Source organism: Tetrao urogallus (assembly GCF_951394365.1).
Source record: "Tetrao urogallus genome assembly, chromosome: 16".
NCBI classification, from domain to species: Eukaryota; Metazoa; Chordata; class Aves; order Galliformes; family Phasianidae; genus Tetrao; species Tetrao urogallus.
The window spans coordinates 534,252-551,953 of NC_136829.1; the positions used below are offsets into that span (position 1 = coordinate 534,252).

General features: G+C 51.8%; 1 protein-coding gene across 1 annotated transcript; it reads left to right on the forward strand.

The window, feature by feature from the left end:
- Positions 1–990: 990 nt before the first annotated feature.
- On the forward strand, positions 991–15,084 carry GGT7 (gamma-glutamyltransferase 7; the record flags this gene model as incomplete). The annotated part of the gene is made up of 15 exons (XM_079543592.1): positions 991–1,174; positions 3,531–3,757; positions 4,376–4,527; positions 5,113–5,227; positions 5,728–5,795; positions 6,379–6,452; positions 6,845–7,038; positions 8,294–8,381; positions 8,525–8,652; positions 10,046–10,134; positions 10,818–10,970; positions 11,674–11,791; positions 12,487–12,624; positions 13,340–13,439; positions 14,921–15,084. 15 exons carry the CDS (start codon positions 991–993, stop codon positions 15,082–15,084), a joined length of 1,992 nt encoding a protein of 663 aa, XP_079399718.1.
- Between the last annotated feature and the right edge of the window lie 2,618 nt (positions 15,085–17,702).

A 17,702-nucleotide genomic window follows, 5' to 3' on the forward strand; every position in this document is an offset into this window, starting at 1 on the left:
TTCTTGCAGGGCTGGTGACTGAATGACGACTGCTGGGAGGCTGTGCTGCTGCAGGGCTGCAACATGGAGAAGAAGAGCTGAGCTGGGCGGTGGGAGCTGCAGCTGCCAGTGTGCAGTTCCATAAGCAGGCTGCATCCTTGCGTGGTCTCTGTGACGATGCAGAAGAGGCTGTGCTGCTTACAGGTTCTGGGAGGCTCACTTGCTTTGGCCCTGTAGGAATGTGACTTTGGCTCCCAACTAGAAGCAGTGGTTCCTGGCAGGAAGGAACATGAGGAAGGTTTTCCCTGTCCTAAGCTCATTCTGAGGAGAGAAGCAAATGCATTCTGGTGCGGCGCTGCCAGAAGAGTTTCTTGTGATCTCTCTTCTGGGCTGTCAGACCCCAGCTAGAGCAGCTGCTGTCAGGGTGGCACAGCTCTGCAGGCATTACGACGGCACACTGCACGGCAAACGTTTATCCTTGGGTTTGGTCCAGCAAGGGAGTTCTGCTGATGTCACTTTCTTAAACAGCCTGGCACGGCCCTAAAGCAAGCGGTGTCCGTTAAGGCCGGAGCGCAGCGCTGAGGTCTCAGGCTCTCTGCGTGCCTCACGGAGGTGCACCTGCATTTCCCCAGCCTGACTTCCAAGCTCCCGCGGGCTGTGCTTGCAGCCCGCTGGGGTTCACTGTGGACGCCTTGACGAGATGCCGCCGGCAGGAGGGGAGCCCTCCTGAGGACGGAAGGCCGCAAAGACGCGAAAACGGAGCGGGCTGAGGCCGGCTCGCAGACACGCTCCCGCGAGCGGGCGGTTACCGGTTACAGCCGGCAGCGCCCCCGGGCCGCTCGGGCTGCCGGCGGGCGCGAGCAGAACGGCGCGGAGCCGCACGACGCGGAGACGGGAGCCGAGCGCCGGCCCGCGGGCTGACGGCGTGCGGCTCCCACCCCGTCCCGGGAGCGGCTCCGCCCCGGCGGAGGCTGCGGCGCGGCCCGGCCCCTTCCGGCGGCGCGGGGCGGGATGGCGGCGCCCGAGGCCGAGGCGGCGGGGGGTCGGCAGCGCGCGCTGGGCGCCTACTCGCCCGTGGACTACATGAGCATCACCAGCTTCCCCCGGCTGCCCGAGGAGGAGGCGGGCGGCGCGGCCGAGGGCGGCCTCCGCGCCCGGAAGGAGGAGGACGCGTTCCTGGGCGAGCAGGACACGGGTGAGGGGCGGCGGCCCGGCCCCGGCCCCGCATGCTCCCGGCCCCGCCGCGCCCGCGTCCCGGGACCCCCGCGCTGGAGGGCGGCCCTCTCGACCCGCCCGTCCGTCCGCGGTCTCCCCGGTGGCCGCCCCCTCCCCCCCCCCGCCCCGCCCCGCCGGCGGTGCTGCCCCACGGCCGCCCTTCGGAGCCGCCTCGTGTCGTCCCCTCGTCCCGCGGGGCTCCGTCACGCCGCGGCTCTGCGTCGTTCATCCTCCGCTCGTTTCCACGTTCCGCATTCCCACCGCAAACGCGCTGGAGCTGCCCTGACAGCCGCGCCAGCAGCAGGCGTGAGGGGTTTTGCGAGGAGCCGGCGCTCCATCGTGACAGATGCATGGCTTTAATAAAGTCAGGTGTTCTTTTTATGCTTGTGAAAACCTTTTGCCTTTTTATTTTATTTTATTACTTTCTTGTAAATAGTCAGTCCTGTTTTTTTCTCCTCCATTTCATGTTTCTGCAAGCAACAGAATCCATCACTGCATGAGGTCCCCAAAGACCCCACCACCAGGCGGTTTCCACCCCAAGTCCTTCCTTGTGTGCACCCTGGGCCACAGTTCATTGCCATGAGGCTGTGCTGTCCCCAGGGCCTGCTCCCAGCCTGGCCAGTGGCTCACAGGAAGGTTTGACTGTGAGGACTGATGCCTGCTCGCAAATGGACCCACAGCCCAAGTGCACGCTGCTCCTGGGCCGCTCTGTAGCCTGCAGATGGACGTCAGCCCTGCTCACACCTTGTCTGTGGCCTCATTGTGCTGTGAACTGAGTGCAGTTTCCATCGTCTGTTGCCATCCCATTCTCCATAGCACCCCAGTGCCTTTGGATGTGGTGAGGTGAAGTTTGGCAGGAGCAGTGCCAAATCTCTCCTTTTGCATGGGGGGCACTAGCAGAGATTTGTGTGGAGGTCCCGTTGGTTGTGTGTCTCCACCACATCCCCAGGTGCCACCTGGAAGAGCTGCATGAGTCTCCTGTGCTGCTACGTGGAGCCTCACACTCATCTGACACTGTGTGTGTGTCTTGCAAAAACCATCCATGCTTCTTCATATCACTTAATCTGCCAGGCTCCTGGGGCAGGGAATCCAGACCTTTGGGTTCTGCAGCACAGAAGGCATTGCTAACCAGTGTCCCTGTAGTGCTGGTGGGCACAGAGTAACCACCTCAGGGGATTGCAGTGTCCCCACCTGCAAGCAGCTCCGGCCTCTGCTGTCCCCACCACAGCACATCCAGAGCTGAGGTGGGCCTGTGTCCCCACAGTGCTGGTCTCCACATAAAACCAGGTCTCCGTCACGGCTTCTCTGAGAGTCAGGTGGGGTCTGAGGGCCAAGGAGGGTGAATGTTGGTGCTGGGGCATTCTGTGACTGGACCAACCCCCTGCACCGCATCATGGCCATGCTGTCCCAGCATAGCACTGCGGCCATGCAAGCTGAGCAATTGCCCAAGGTCCTGTGGGACATCTGTGACACCCCTCAAAAGGTTTTCCCTCCACCCACACCAGGAACACCACTGCATGCTGCAGCCCTGCCCGCTTGGACCTGCTCACCTGGGAGCTCTTGGCTTGGAGCGGTACGGTGCCTGGTAGGGATGGGAATGCGGTGATGCCCAGGGTGCTGAGCCAGCCTACCCCTCAGAGCTGATGTGAGCTGACAGCCCAGGCATTTCTCAGACCTTTTGATCATCCTGAGCTTTGCTTGCTGCCAAGCAAAACTTTCCCATTGTGTTCACCACCATGAGGCTGAGCATTCAGCACCCTGCTGGATCTCAGTGAGCCTCACCAGCCAGAGGAAGGGAGAGACTCACACAGAGCCTTCTCTGCAGCTAGGGCTGGGGGACCTGCAGAGGTCCCATTTGCAGGCTTGCTCTTTTCTGTTCTCACTTCATCAAGAGTCAGTGGATGTGTTTCCTGTGCCTGAGTCTGTTTTGCTAAGGTGCTCCAGATATGGCTGCTGCCTTTCTAAGTTGGAATATTCAGTTCTGCTGCATTTCTGAGACCTGTTTGCAAGTCAGCGCTGTGTTAGAACCCATCGAAACAGGGCAGTAATCATGGGTCCGGCCCTAAAGAATGGTGCGTGGGGAAAAATTCAGCTTTTTCCGCCTCTTAATCTCCAGGAAAGTAATCTTGGGATAGCTTGAGCTAAAGGAAGGGCACAATAGAACAACCTGGAGTGGCACCTGAGCCAGAAAGTCTATTGAGAGCTCATACCAATAGGGAAAATAATAAGCCCTGCTGGATGCGGCATGGTGTAACACTAGTGCCAGGTAAACTGCGCAACAGGGGCCCCGTGTTGCTCAATTGCTAATTTTTATTGTCTCCTTGCTGCCCACAAAGACCCAGACTCCTTCCTGAAGTCCGCGCGCCTCCAGCGCCTGCCCTCGTCCTCCTCAGAGATGGGCAGCCAGGATGCGTCCCCCCTGCGAGAGACCAGCAAGGACCCCTTCTCTGGAGACTGCAGCTGCCGGCAGGACGGGCTGACCGTCATCATCACTGCCTGCCTCACCTTCGCCACAGGGGTCACGGTGGCCTTGATCATGCAGATCTACTTTGGAGACCCTCAGGTAAGAAGAAGCAGGCTTTGCAGCATGCCGTGGGTTTCGGACAGGGATAAGCACGTTCCCTCACTCCTTTCTTGCCAGCAGATTGGCCCTAGCAGCGTCAGTGAGAACCCGGTGCTGAGTATGCAACCCTACCCACAACTGCCTGAAAGCTTTCCCTGCTGTGTGCCCAGTGGTGTCCAAGCTGGGTGTGAATACTTTCTGAGAGCAGTTCTCTGAGCAGCAGAGGCAGCTCTCCCACAACTCCACCTGCAGAGTTTTAGGGATCCTCGTGTGAGAGCCCGTCTCTGGAAGGCTCCATGCAGGGGAATTGCTGAGATCGGAACCACACCTCCTGCTGACCCCTCATGTGGGGTGGTGCAAAGCAGATACAGTGTGGTCATGGGGTCACACCATCTCCTGGAGAGATGTGCTGCAGAACATTTCCTGCCGCAGCCTGAATCAGCCACGAGGCACCCTGTGGTCACGGCCGCCATCGCCACGTCCCACACAGCAGGGCTGAGCTGGCTGCACATTCAGGAATGGGAGAGCTTTGCTCTTTTCAATTTCTTGCACTCTTAATGGCACTCAGATTGCAGCTCCTCGCAGGCGAGAGCTGGGCAATCCTCTCTCCATTGGCAGCTCTTCCAGCGTGGGGCTGTGGTGACAGATGCTGCCCGCTGCACAGCACTGGGCGTCGAGGTGCTCAGCAAGCAGGGCTCCTCGGTGGACGCGGCCATCGCATCAGTGCTCTGCGCAGGAGTGGTGAACCCCCACACCTCAGGCATTGGCGGGTAGGTGCCAGCTGCTCCCGTGTGTCCTAGCAGGGTCCGGCCCCACAGAGAGGGACATAGATCCCTGTATCTACAGTAGCAGCTGCCAGGAAAGTTCCAGACATGGGCTGGAGAGGGCTGGGGAGCGCTTGTGTGCAGCTGAGCCCCTGTGCAGGGTGCCAGGAGCTGGCAGCACTCAGGCTTTGGCTTGCTGCAGATATCCGCACTTCTCTGGCTAGGCTCTGCTCCTCGCCAGCTGGAGCCCAACTTCCAGCCCAGCTGGCCCCATCTCCCCTCTGCTCCCAGTGTCCCTGAGCTACAGGAGGTGCAGGACATTGCACAAACCCAGCCCACAGCACCTCCAGGCTGGGCAAGATATTGCTCCGTTGTAAGTAAACCCCCTCTTTTGTTGCAAACCAGTCAGGATTAGAAGGAAAATCCCATGCAGTCCAACCTGGTGGTGGAACAGGGCCAGCAGCCCTCTGACCATGCTGGCAGGCACTGACCAGCTTCATCCCCGATGAGGATCTGCTCTTTGCATGGCCTTCATGGCAATGGTGGCAGTGGGGACAGCCGATGCCACGACTGACCCCGTCCTCACCACAGGGGTGGGGTGATGCTGGTCCATGACATCCGGAAGAACCAGAGCCAGGTGATCGACTTCCGTGAGGTGGCTCCATTGGGCATCCCGCCGGACGGCGATCTGCTGAAGAACAGCAAGGTGAGGAGCCCTCCAGCAGGACTGGTAGGCTGGGGCCCTCTCGTTGGCCTCTCAGTGTGAAAGAGGCCCAGGGAAGTGACAGGAGGCTGCCATGGGAGGCCCAGGGCCCTGTGAGCATGGGGAGCCAAGGGAAACCCTCCCGCACCACCTCTAGAAGACCTGGAGCCTGCAGGGCATGGAGAGCAGAGAGGCTGGTTGGGGCAGGGGCAGGGAGTGAGGCAACTTCTGGCAGTGGTGATCTGGGAGAACAAATGTGCCATAAGGGAGCAAGGTCCCACGTCATTCAGATGGGTTATTTCTCCTGACCAAATTGGACTGACGCTGGGATGAAGTTTCCTCATTCCTTCCGAAGACTTGTTTCCTAATTTAGTGTCTTGCCACAGAGCTCTTCCACTTTCCTTAGAGACCAAACACTTTCTGTGAGCATTACTCGCAGCTCCTCGACTAGCAGCCAGGGGCCCTGCATTTCACTCTTCTTTTTCACCTTTCCCTTTCTGCAGCCAGGTTTGCTCGTGGGGGTGCCAGGCACGCTGCAAGGCATGCACCGGGCACACCAGCTGCATGGCAGGTAAGAGCCCACCCTGCACACACTGTGCCCCAGGCTCCCTCACAGCCGCTCTCCATCAGAGCATGCCCTCAGCCACCAGTCAAAGCCATCAGCTAACAGGTTCTCAGAGGCTCATGCTGAAAAATGCACCCAAGTTTTGGTGCTTTATTTAACAAAAGAATTCAGCTAGGTCGGGTTTTCAGCACAGTGAAGTTCTTTCACGTGCTCTCCAAGGAGATGGACAATCAATGTTCTTAGAATCATGTGAATAACATTTTCGTGCATTTTCATGCATTCTCAGCTCTCTCTTTAGCTGGATCCTGAGAAATGCAGTTGTGCTTGATGCCCTGCTAGAGCACTGAGAGAGGGAGTCTGAATAGCTTGCTCAGGGATGTGACATTTTGCTCCAGAGGTGCCCATTTCCCTGTCTTTGCACTGATGTTTTCCTCTGGGGTACATCATGAAACCTGCTTGAAAGAAACAACCCACTAAAAGCCCCGTGCTTGTTTTGGCCACTGCTAGCCCTGAGCCCAGCTTGCTGAGAGCTTGTCTGCCCCACCAATCCACATTGGCACACGTCTCCTTGGCTGCCCTCCTTTTGCAGGCTCCCCTGGTCACAGCTGCTGGGCCTCGTGGCTGCCGTTGCCCAGGACGGATTTAACATCACGCACGACTTGGGTGAGCACATGCTGGGGAGCTGAGGTGGCACACAGCACAAAGGAGCCCACTGTGATGGCGGCTTCTTGCAGGGCTTGAGACAGATTAGGTGGTTGTGCGTGGGAAATCAGAGTGCCTTGGATCTGGGAATGGGTGGTAGAGGGAGCAAGACAAAGCAGGGGTCTGCAAGAGGTGTGCAGTGACAGCAAACCTGGAGCCCTTTGTCAGGGCAGTGAGAAGGTGGCAGAATTTCTTTGGATTTCCTTCCCAGCTGCAGCGGGGCTGTGATCCATCCCTTGCATTCTGGTTCTCTGGTTTGGAAGAGACAGCAGCAAGTTCCCAGGTCCCCTGCACATTCATGCATCCTGGGGTTTCTGGATGTCCCTCTCTGCCCCTCTCCTTCTCTCCCACAGCCAAAGCTGTGAGTGAGCTTAAAGACCTGAACTACTCCGACAAGTTTCAGGAGACCTTCCTGCCGGATGGCCAGCCTTTGTTGCCTGGCATGTTTGTGAGGCGCCTGGACCTCGCAGCTGTCTTGGAGCTAGTGGGAGCAGAAGGGACTTCAGCCTTCTACAGTGGAAACTTGAGCCAGGAGATCATCTCTGAGGTGAGCCCTGTCTGCTAGCTACTCCTGTTGCTAGTTGTGCTCTCAAAATATAGCAATGGCAAACAAAGCAAAAAACAACCCAACCTGCTCTGGCCACAGTGACAGCTATACAAATTTTCACTAGTGTGCTAAGAGTCCTTTCATGTAGACAGTACTGGAAATCTACTTTTATACCTAGGTAGCTGCAGTCAGGATGGCTGGTGGCACCATTTTTCCTGGCTACCGTTCTTCATGTGATGCTCCTTCAGTGTATTTTCAGTAGTCTGGGATGGGTTTATTCAGCTCAATCCTTAGATAGGAGCTGTGTGTTAGGAAACCTTCTCTGCTGCTTCACATGGACAACAGCAGAGGCAGAGAATGAGGAATAGGAAGAGTCCCAGGCTGGTGATTCAAGGAACCCCAACTCTGGGGCTGCACCACAAAGAGCCCAGCAAGCTCTAGGATCAGGTGTTCTATTCCAGGTTTAGTTACAGAGCAAAGTGCTGGCTTCCCACATCAGCTTCACAGTGTTTATTGTTTCAGTGAAGGGAGGGGTGGAAAATCACCCAAGCACACAGCCCTTTGTTTCAGTCCTGAGGTGGGAATGCACAGGCACAGAGTAGTGCTCTCCAGGGAATGATCTGAATACGGTAACACCTGTACCGTGACTAAGAGCATTACTTGTGCCAGGGGACTTTTAAGGCCAGCAGAGTGCTGTCATGATGGCCCTAACTCATCTCCATCGTAATTCAAGCACTGAGGACCTGCAGTGAAGGGAATTACCCACCTTTACTGAATACATGAAAATTACCAACCCAGGGAAAAAGTATAATGGGAAGACCAAGGGTACAGCAATCCCCCTTATCACCTGCTACAGTTAAAATAGGATGGAAATCGGGAACTATAGATTTCTCTTGATGGAAATCTGCTGCACCCAGTGTCCTTCCTGGCAGTATTCAGACACTTCATAGCCTTTAGTGTATTCATCCTTGCCACCCAGAGAAGGCTGCAAGGCAGTGCTCATCCCCTCCTGGTGGGTAGGCTGAACTGCAGGCAGCCATGGTGGCATTTTGAAGATGAGCTGCAGAACTTTCCAGTGCTGGTGAAAGGTTTGCCAAGCTACCAAGGCCATGAAAGTACACATTTTCAGGGGATCCTGTAGAACGTGGCTCAGGGTCTCATGTCAGTTGCTTGACAACACAGAGATTGCTCACCCAGGCCAGCAGGAGCCTCAACCCAGCTTTCTCAGCATGCGCTGCCTTGCTCTCCTACTCAGGTCCAAAACTATGGAGGAGTCTTGGAGGAGGAAGACTTCAGCAATTACAGTGTTGCAGTGGAGAGTCCCGTCCACACCATCTACCGAGGTAAGCACTGCTGCCTGACCCACTGCCATGCACTTCACCTGATAGGAGGTGACAGTGTAACACATCTGCAGAAAAGCCCTCCAGGGAGTTTCCTGCAGTTACCTACTGCAATTGATGCACCTGGAGGTTTCTTCTCTTCACAGGTCATCTTGTTTTGAGTCCCCCACCTCCACATGCAGGTCCTGCTCTGATCACAGCACTGAATATCCTCGAGGGCTTTAACATCACAAATCTAGCATCCAGGGGGAACATCTTGCACTGGATTGCAGAGGTAAGAGGAGAGTCAGCATTTGGCTGACTTTGTTGTGCTGCTAGAGAATGATTCATTTATTCCTTAATTGTACAAAAGTGTTTGTAGGTGATTCCCAGAGGAGAATGAGCAAATAGACTGCTAAGGTGTAAATCTGAGCTGTGCTGCTGCCTCAGATAGGTGCAGATGCTGGAGCCCCCTGCTCAGCTGAACTCTTTCTAGCTTAAGCAGAGCCTTTTTGGAAGACCAGATTGTGGCTTTTGCCCACTTCCTGTATGTGAGAATGACCCTACAGCATCCAGTAGTGTCCCACTGATTTCTTCCACCTTTTATGCTACAGAGGCTTTTGTAGAGGACAGCTTGCACAGCACAGGAAAGTTACTGCCTTAGCAAAAATACAGCAACTGGTGGTGTTACATGCTGCTAGAACTATGAAGAGGCTGAGAAGGATGATTCAGAAAAGTTATTTTGAGTACTCTTCAGGGAACTTTAAATGAATCTGTGCTGCATTTACACCTGACAAAGAGTTTCATTCACTAGTTATCATGTCACAGGTGAGGAGCAGCAGCCTCTAGATAAAGGGCATTCACTTCAGGACACACGTAATCCTGATTTCTCAGGATTGCAAAGCTGATCACATTGCTGAGATTCAGTGCTAAATCATCCCTGGGGCAGCAATGACCAAGATGTCTTTAACCAGAGCCCACGGGTTTGACATATGCCCTGCTTGCTCTTGCAAGCTCCTCAATGGCCACCAAGCTGCTTGTACATCCTACTTATGCTATGGTGGTCATGGTTTCATGGAAACACCACCTTGTCCAGAAGTTAATCATGCTCTGAATTATACATCACAAGATAAAGTATGGCATTTCAAGACTGGTTGTTGATGAGCGGTGCGTATCAAAATGGAAATGAGCCCTTTTGAAACTTGAATGAAAATGGCATGACCTGAAAACTGGCAGTCTTGTGCCATCCTAGAGGAAACAGCAAGCCCAGGACCCATTTTCCCACTGGGATTTGGTGTGATCTCTTCTGTTGTGGTGACCATTTGGGAGCAGAAAGAAAGAAATAGAACAAAAGTTGCATGCTGGCAATCCTGTCTGCCAGCTGGCAATACTGCTGAACCATAGCTGGGCTAAGCCAGCTGGAAAACACTGCCTGGAAGGTGGAATGTACACAAGTACTACTTGATACACTTGCCTCTCCCTGCATGCAGTTTGCCATGAAAATCTGACCCCCTTTGATCCCCACGCCCATGTGTGGCAGCCCTTTTCACTGAGGCAGACGTTTGAGTTCATGGGCTTTGGACAACATGCTGGAAGAGCAGGTACCTCCTGTTTGGAGTATCAGAAGTGATATTTCCAATACCACCTAAGTGATGTCCTGTGTCTCCTTTTTTGTGTGTTCGATTTAGACATTAAAAATCACTCTGAGTCTAGCTAGCAACTTGGGAGACCCATCCGACGATGCATCCATCGTTCACGCTGCAGAAGGCATGCTGAGGTAGGTCTGAGGCTGATGGGCACGTTGGTGGTTGCAAGGTGTGTGGTTTGGGTATCATTCCTGCATTTCCTCTTTCCTGCACACAAGGAAACCTGAGTTTTTTCCATTTCTATTTTACTGAGGAAAGCTCAGTCCTCATGCTCACCCTCCCACGAGGATCACAGCTGATGCCACAGGCTGTGGAGATGAAACATAGGATGTCCTCACACAGAGGTCCTGCTTAGTGTTGAGGGCTCCTCCCGCTTTCTGATCTCCCTAAGTTTTCCATCTCGGGGGTCAGACAGGCTGCCTTTGCAGCACACCCAGAGGCGTGGGAGCAGCCAGACCTGGGACTGCAGCCCAGCTTCCTGCAGAGCCAGGTGCAACCACAGTGGGTGGACAGAGCTGGCTCTGTCTCACCCTTCTTTGCACACAGGGAATCAGCGCTCTGCCAGTGGCGGCACCTCTCATCTCCCAGGGTGGAGTCCATGTCCACGGGTAGAGCCCGGGAGGTTGGTGGCTGTGGCAGAGCCACCTCGTCTCCTTCTGCTGGCTGAGCGGGGTGGTTCCCTGCCTGCAGTGCCAGGCTCCACAGGGAAGCGATCCTGCAGCTGTGTAAATGAACCCCCCACCAAGAGACCAAGAGATATCTGGCCTCCTGCGCTCATCTCCTTCTTTTCTCCTTCCCTTCCTCACCGCTGAAGTAAATCAGAGGCTGATTCCCTGCGCCAGCTGATAAATGAGTCCCAGCCCTTCTCATCGGATCTCCGCCTGCCTCACTTCTCTGTGGAGAGCAGAGCCGCTGCCAGCCAGGTTCTCGTCATGGGACCCGATGACTTCATTGTCGCAGTCGTAAGGTAAAGGATTTACTTCACAACGCGCTCAGAGGATGGGAGCAGGAAGAAGCAAGCAGGTTCAGCAGGGCAGGACAGAGCCAGACCTGGGCTGCTGTCAGATGGAGCGGGAGCTTTGCTCCCGCACAACCCAGCCCAGAGCTGTGGTGTCCAGCATGCTGGGCTGGCCCATGTTCTTCCTCCAGAAACCCCGAAGGAGAGAGACTGCACTTTCCTAGGCAAGACCTGTAGCCACGTGAGGATTTTGTGTGGATCCTTACTGTAAGAATGGCATTCCTAAAGTCCCCGGCCCCGTGGGGCTGCTCCAACACTTAGTCCTGCAACAGGAGTTGTGGAAAAGCTGGGGTGGAGTTGAGAAGGCCCCGAGGTGCTGCTCCACACTGTGCAGCTCTACCAGCTCTATCCATGGCTCTCACGTGCCTTTACTGGCCTCGCTCTGCTCCCTAGAGAGACTACAGATGAACTCAGCAGCCTGGAGGCAGACCCACCGCTGGGGGGAATCCTTGAACACAGGGAGGGGCTGATCCTCTGTCACCCACATGGTTACAGTGCCTGTCCCTAAATACATGGAGAGTTCTGCTGTGCACATCTTAAAAAACCGTGGCAGACTCTGTCAAGCCAAAATGGGACAGAAAATTGCATGACTGAAGGCCTCGATGTGTACACTGTGAAGAATTGTATGAGATTTCTTCTCATTTCTTTTCAGTTCTTTGAATCGCCCATTTGGTAGTGGAATAATGACAGCCTCTGGAGTGCTCCTGAACAGCCAGATGTTGGACTTCTCCTGGCAAAACAAAACAACAAACCACTCCATTCCCAGGCCGGTAATGAACAGCACAACAAATTCTCTATTTGAGCTGCCTACACTATCCTTATTAATTGCAATCCCATCTCCACAGTGGTGAGATTATTTGGTGGCTTATTAATAACTTAGAGAGAGCTGTCTATAGAAAGCTCCTATCTTTTCACTATATGAAATGCTGAGATAGAGTAAGCAGGAGGCTACATGTGCATCAGTTATCACTATAATGTGGTGTTGCCACAGCATAGCACAGCTGTGTGTCGCAGGTAGCTGTTTTTCCTGTAGCCCAGATGCACTTTGGAGCAATTGTCCTCTGGGGACTTCAATTAATAGCTCATTATGAATTACTGCTCTGCAGATTTTAAGGTAATAAATGGTAGAAGAAAAATCTTCAGGTCTTAGAAAGAAACAATTACAGACCAGTACTGCTAGCATCTGGCACTGCCTTGTTGATTCTTCATACCATGTATTGAAAAATTGTCCCATTTTTCTATGTTGGTACATTAGGAGAGGGTAAATGGCTCTGTATATCTTCTGTAAGAGAGCTTTGAGAGCATGAAACAGGCTGGGTCCTGTGAACTTCAGAGAGCATGATGGCAGCAGAGACAACACCAGCCTTTAAAACTGCACAGGTGCAATTTCTGGCTCCAGCAGAAGGAGTAAGAAGTTAACCTGCACAATTCCTTGCTGAATGTTTTTGGTACATCTTTCCTGCAGCAAAATCTCATCCAGCCTCGGAAACGGCCCCTGTCTTTCTTGTTGCCCACCATCGTGAGGCCATCGGAGGGGATGTGCGGAACGTACCTGAGTCTGGGAGCTAACAGTGGGGACAAAGCGTTGAGCGGCATCGTTCAGGTCAGTGCTGTGTCTGGGTGCCCACCTCCTCATGGAGCTGCTGAGCAGTACTGAGCAGGGTCCCATGTTGCAGCACAAACTGTCCATCCTGATGTTCTAGGCTGTGTGCCTCTGTGCGTGTAGCTCCTTTTACCTTATGAAAAATGCATTTTGGTGTGTCCAGACTAAGTTCTACCCTGCTCAGCGTTCACTACATACTGGGGAGCTCCTCATAATTTATTATTTGTAACTGAGTGAAGCATGTGCCAGTAGCTTCATTATTTGTGCAACAGTACCATATTATTAAAAATAAATTTGGTTCCTCTCTTCCTTATCTCTTGGAAGGCATCATTCAGGGCAAAATTAAAGCCAACCATTGCTTCCTTATGCTTTGTTAGAAGTCACATGCTGATATTTTGGCATAAAGAAATCATTCTTAGAGATTATGTCATGTTCCAGACTAACAACTCTCCTAATTTAGCAGGAACTGTGTGACAGATTGCCCACGTGAGCCTGAAATGTGCCACTTTTCCAACAATATATAGGCTGTATCTCAAGGTTCTCTTCACATTATGAAGATCTGCATTAGTTCATGCAGTTTGGCAAAAAGTTTGCGTTCTTCTTTGCCTGCCGCATTTGCAGATGTTGGAGCTACAAATAAGAAGGATGCTCAGGAAGCTCACTTTTCCTATTCTCTTTATATTTTTATTATTTGGGGTCTTTTATTCTCTTGCAGGTCTTGGTAAATGTGTTAGCGTTCAACAAGAATCTGAGTGAAAGTTTGTCTCTTGGTCGTCTTCACCCACAGCTTCAGTCGAACACCTTGCAGGTTGACAGTGAGTATGGGCAGAGGGTGTGGTGCGGCCCGCGAGTCCGGCGTGTGTAGGAGAGTGGCAGCACTTCCTTGGGATGCTGCCATGGAAATGTGACAGCCCAGTGCACGGCTCACCAGGCCGTAGGATCCTTGGTTCGGAGGTTTGGGGCAGACAGAAAGTGGCAGCCTTGCTTCTTGAAAGCTTGGGGACCGTGCCGAGCCATGCTGTCGTCTGGGGAGCGCTCCCTCGCCTCCCCACCACCGCCTGTCCAAATTCTTGTAGGTTCTTCTCTGTCCCAGCCCACCTCCTAGCAGCAGTTTTGTCCCTTTCCTGAAAACCTTTCAGCCGATATGACATCACTGTGGATGTCCAAATGAAAAAATATCGCAATCGTATTTTCACTCAAACAGATCCCAAAAGCTAGGAAATATTCACACACATTATTACTGCTCCCATAAATACTTTTCTTTCACTTTCCATTCTCGAATCCCAACAGATGGGGAGCAGGCAAGGCGCAGGACAAGGCTGTGATCTTAGTGCTGGAAATTCAGTATCAGTGCTGAGGCAGTGGAAACTGCACTGTCAGCTCTTGTCCTTGTTACTGAAGTCTTAGTCTATTTGGTGTTTTTCACAAAGATCCATATCTTACCAGAGTGAACCATAAGTGAATTTTGGTTCTCATTTCACACACAAAAAATAGCAAACTTTCTAGTCCTTCCTATTCAGGAGGAAAATGTAAAAACGGCTGTGAAGTGTGTCCCACAAGCTGGAAAACTAAAACGTAATTAAAACAAATCCAGAACTTCAAAAAGTCCTAATTTGTAGATTTGGATGTTCAATATCAACAAGGTTGTGTTAAGATACATCTACAGTGCTTAAATCACTATGGTGTTTCTGTGAGTCTGCTGGATTTGTCCATCTGCTTCCCCTGCGCTGTGTCCTCAGGCACTCCTACTTATATGGAAATTAAAAAATGCCAAATAAACAAAATAAGAGCAGAAGGGCAAACAGCCTGAGGTTTATCACATTCTAATCGACAAAGTTTGTCATTTGCCAGCTTGTGTTGTTTCGAGTTGCTTTGCATCTCATTTTGAGGACTGGCTGTTAATGCTGTTATTTGTAACAGAGCTCTTCAGAGCAAGGACTGCCCTTTGTTCCGTAAACAGAGTCACTAGGATGGGTGCCAGCAATGTCTTTTTCCCTTTTCAAAGAGGACAGTTTTCCACAGTTTTCCATATTTAAATGATATTCTGGATCTTCTCCTTTCCTCCCCTGCACAGAGCATTGCCCAACTCTGAGCAGCCTTTGCTGCTGAGGGTGTGCTTGGGGCAGTGCAGGCTGGACCTCCTCAGCCTCAGCCTCCTCACCCCATCTTGGACACCTCCTCAAGAGGCCACAGGCAGTTTCATACACTCTGAAGATCCCAGCAGGGTTAAGACAGAGCTTTGCATCGAAGGCAGCAGTGGTTTCAGTTACAAAGCCCTCTTTTAAAATCCCTACAGGTGAATTTTCTGAAGAAGATATTGAATGTCTTGTAGCCAGGGGCCATGAAGTGGATAAAGTCAAAGTGCTCTCCCTGGTCCATGGGGCCAGGAGAACCAACAGTTTCATCATCGGCCTGAAGGACCCCAGGAGCATGGATGCTGCTGGAGCCACAATATTGTAGCACCTCTCAGACAACTTATTCACTGAACAAGGCTTTAGACACAACCCCAGTGATGTGCATGTTCTGAAATGGTCTCCTCCTGCTCCCCAGAGTGGGATCACTGCATACACACACATACATCTTCATCGCTGAGCAGACGTCCTGCGTTCCCTACCCAGGATGGCACAGGAGGCGTTAATGGTGCCGGCACAACATCTCTCTGATGTTTTTTTCTTTTAAAATAATTTGATTTGCAAGCAGCTCAGTCACTGCTATAGGATCACAGGGAGTTTTTCTTTTGGCACCATCTTATCATTCATTCCAGCCTTTTCAAAAGCCCAGCTCTAACCAACTACACGATTTTAGTGAGCAGCAACATTAGCAAAGGAAACAGTGACAGTAAAAAACAGCTGCTGATAATACTGTAATCTTCATCTCCTTTTCTTTCCCAAATTCATTATTTGCCTCTTCTGTGAATCAGCAGTTAATGCAGCCTAATGTAGTGTTTGTAGGTGCCTGTAGCTGGAATATCAGGGCATCCTTTAATGTTGTGTGTGGGCTGGCTGGCTTTTGCCAGCATGCAGCCTCCTGTGTTAGATCCTTTTCTCACATCCCTGCAAACCTTGAATTTTTGGAGTAAGTATTTTGAATCACTTCTCTGTGCAGACACATTGGAGTCCAACTTTGAACCAGTCTGCCTCTTCACTGGCAAACGAGGACCCCAAATTCACTGCTGTTGTTCCCAAAAGAAGCTGTCCCACCATGCATTTTGTAACAAAAACAATGGTTTTCAACTTTTAACAGCTGGTGGACCCCCCCAGTAATTTTCTTACAGTTTTCTGGCCTCTGCAGAGATTTTAAGCTTAGTGATAATGGGTTTATTTTTCTTTGATACTTTTTGGAAATATCTTCAAAGTACTCTGCAGACTTGTAAGAATCCACAGAGCACAGATGAAAACTGCATGGAAACAGTTTAGGTAGATTCAGGGCTTTCCTTACACGGCCTTGTCTCAGCCTGCTGTGAAAGCCTAAGTTGTATAATCCCTACAGAGAGGCTTAGGGTTTTCTGCATGCTAAATTCACGCCTGTACTTCAGCTCTGGTGGCTCTATTGGAAAAGCTGTGGAGAGAGAAAGGGTCCAATGCAAAGCAAAGACCACTGAGATAATTTTCTGTCTGTAACAAGAAATACAGAATATAAGAATACCTCTGCATTTCTTGTCTGAAAGAGAATGGAGAAAATACCACATCTGTTTGCTGCACCATTGAATTCAATCCACGCTGGAATGTTTCCGTCTATTTTTTTAACTAACAAGTTAGAGAGAAACCCTTGGCTGTAAAAAATTCTGGAATCAGATACATTTCCACAGCAATGCTTTCCTTCACATTGCAAATATGCCAATGGCTGCTGCAGGCATTCCACTCGTGTGCTGCCTGTGGCTGCCTCAGCGTGCCCCTTGGTGACACAGCTGCCCCAGCCTTCCTGCTGAGGAGCCCCACAGACACTGCTCCACATGTAGGGCTGTGCCCACACAGGCTGGCACAGGGCGCAGGGAGCATGCAGGGGGCTTGGAGGTGGTCAGGAAACTACCAGAGAGAATTGGATTAATTGTTCCTGACACCTACCGGCCGAGTGTCCCAAAGCATCTTACAGTAAGTCTGGCACATTTTGCTGTGGAAGGAGAGGGGTGCTTTTCTGCTTTGCTGAAATGCGACCAGCCAGGAGGCAGCCACTGGCAGACATCAACGCCAACAGTTCTTTCTGTTAGGAAACACAGAATCATAGAATGGCCTGAGTTGAGGAGGAGCACAGTGACCATCCAGTTCCAACCCCTGCTACGTGCAGGTCGCCAACCAGCAGACCAGGCTGCCCAGAGCCACATCCAGCCTGGCCTTGAATGCCTGCGGGGACGGGGCATCCCTCTGGCCACATCCGTGGCCTCAGCCAAGAGATGGAAAAATTATGTGTTACCTTTGGGAAGTTGTGTCTCTGTCACCAAACTGCCCCTATGGCAAGAGCAGGCTTTCCTCACCAGAAGGACCTCGGCTCATTTATTTTTCTGTCACAGGCACTAGAAATGGCACTGCCCAAAGCTGGAGCATTCATAAAACATATGGTGTCTTGGAGCTGGCCTCTCCAGGTCAGACAGCAAGGAGAGCATATGTTTGTGTGCATTGAATCACAGGTGAAAATTTGGGAGTTTCTGGTAAAGGACAGCAGTGATCTGTGCCTCAGACATGGCATGGTATGAGCACAGCTCAAAGCGGTCAGGTAACTGATGCTACAATACTTAGCATGGAATACTGCAGAACACTTTGAAAGAACATTCCTTTTTATTCCTTCAATTCCTTTCACAAAGTCACTTCTGATGCCAAAAACTATTCACTTGTGAACTGGAGGCTCTGGTTTTGAATTGAAATGGGCTTAAGGTGTGATTTCAGAGCAATTATTCAGAACCTTAAAATAAAGCACGTTCCTAAGTGCCCTCCTGTCTCTCTGGCTTATGTTCCAAAAAATAGTTTAGTATTAGAAGACGCTTTGAATTATTCACCATTTCCTCCATTTAAAAATGGCAGCAGTGTCACACAGCTATATTCAGTACTGAGTCCTCTAATCAGCTAATTGGTCCTGTGTCTCTG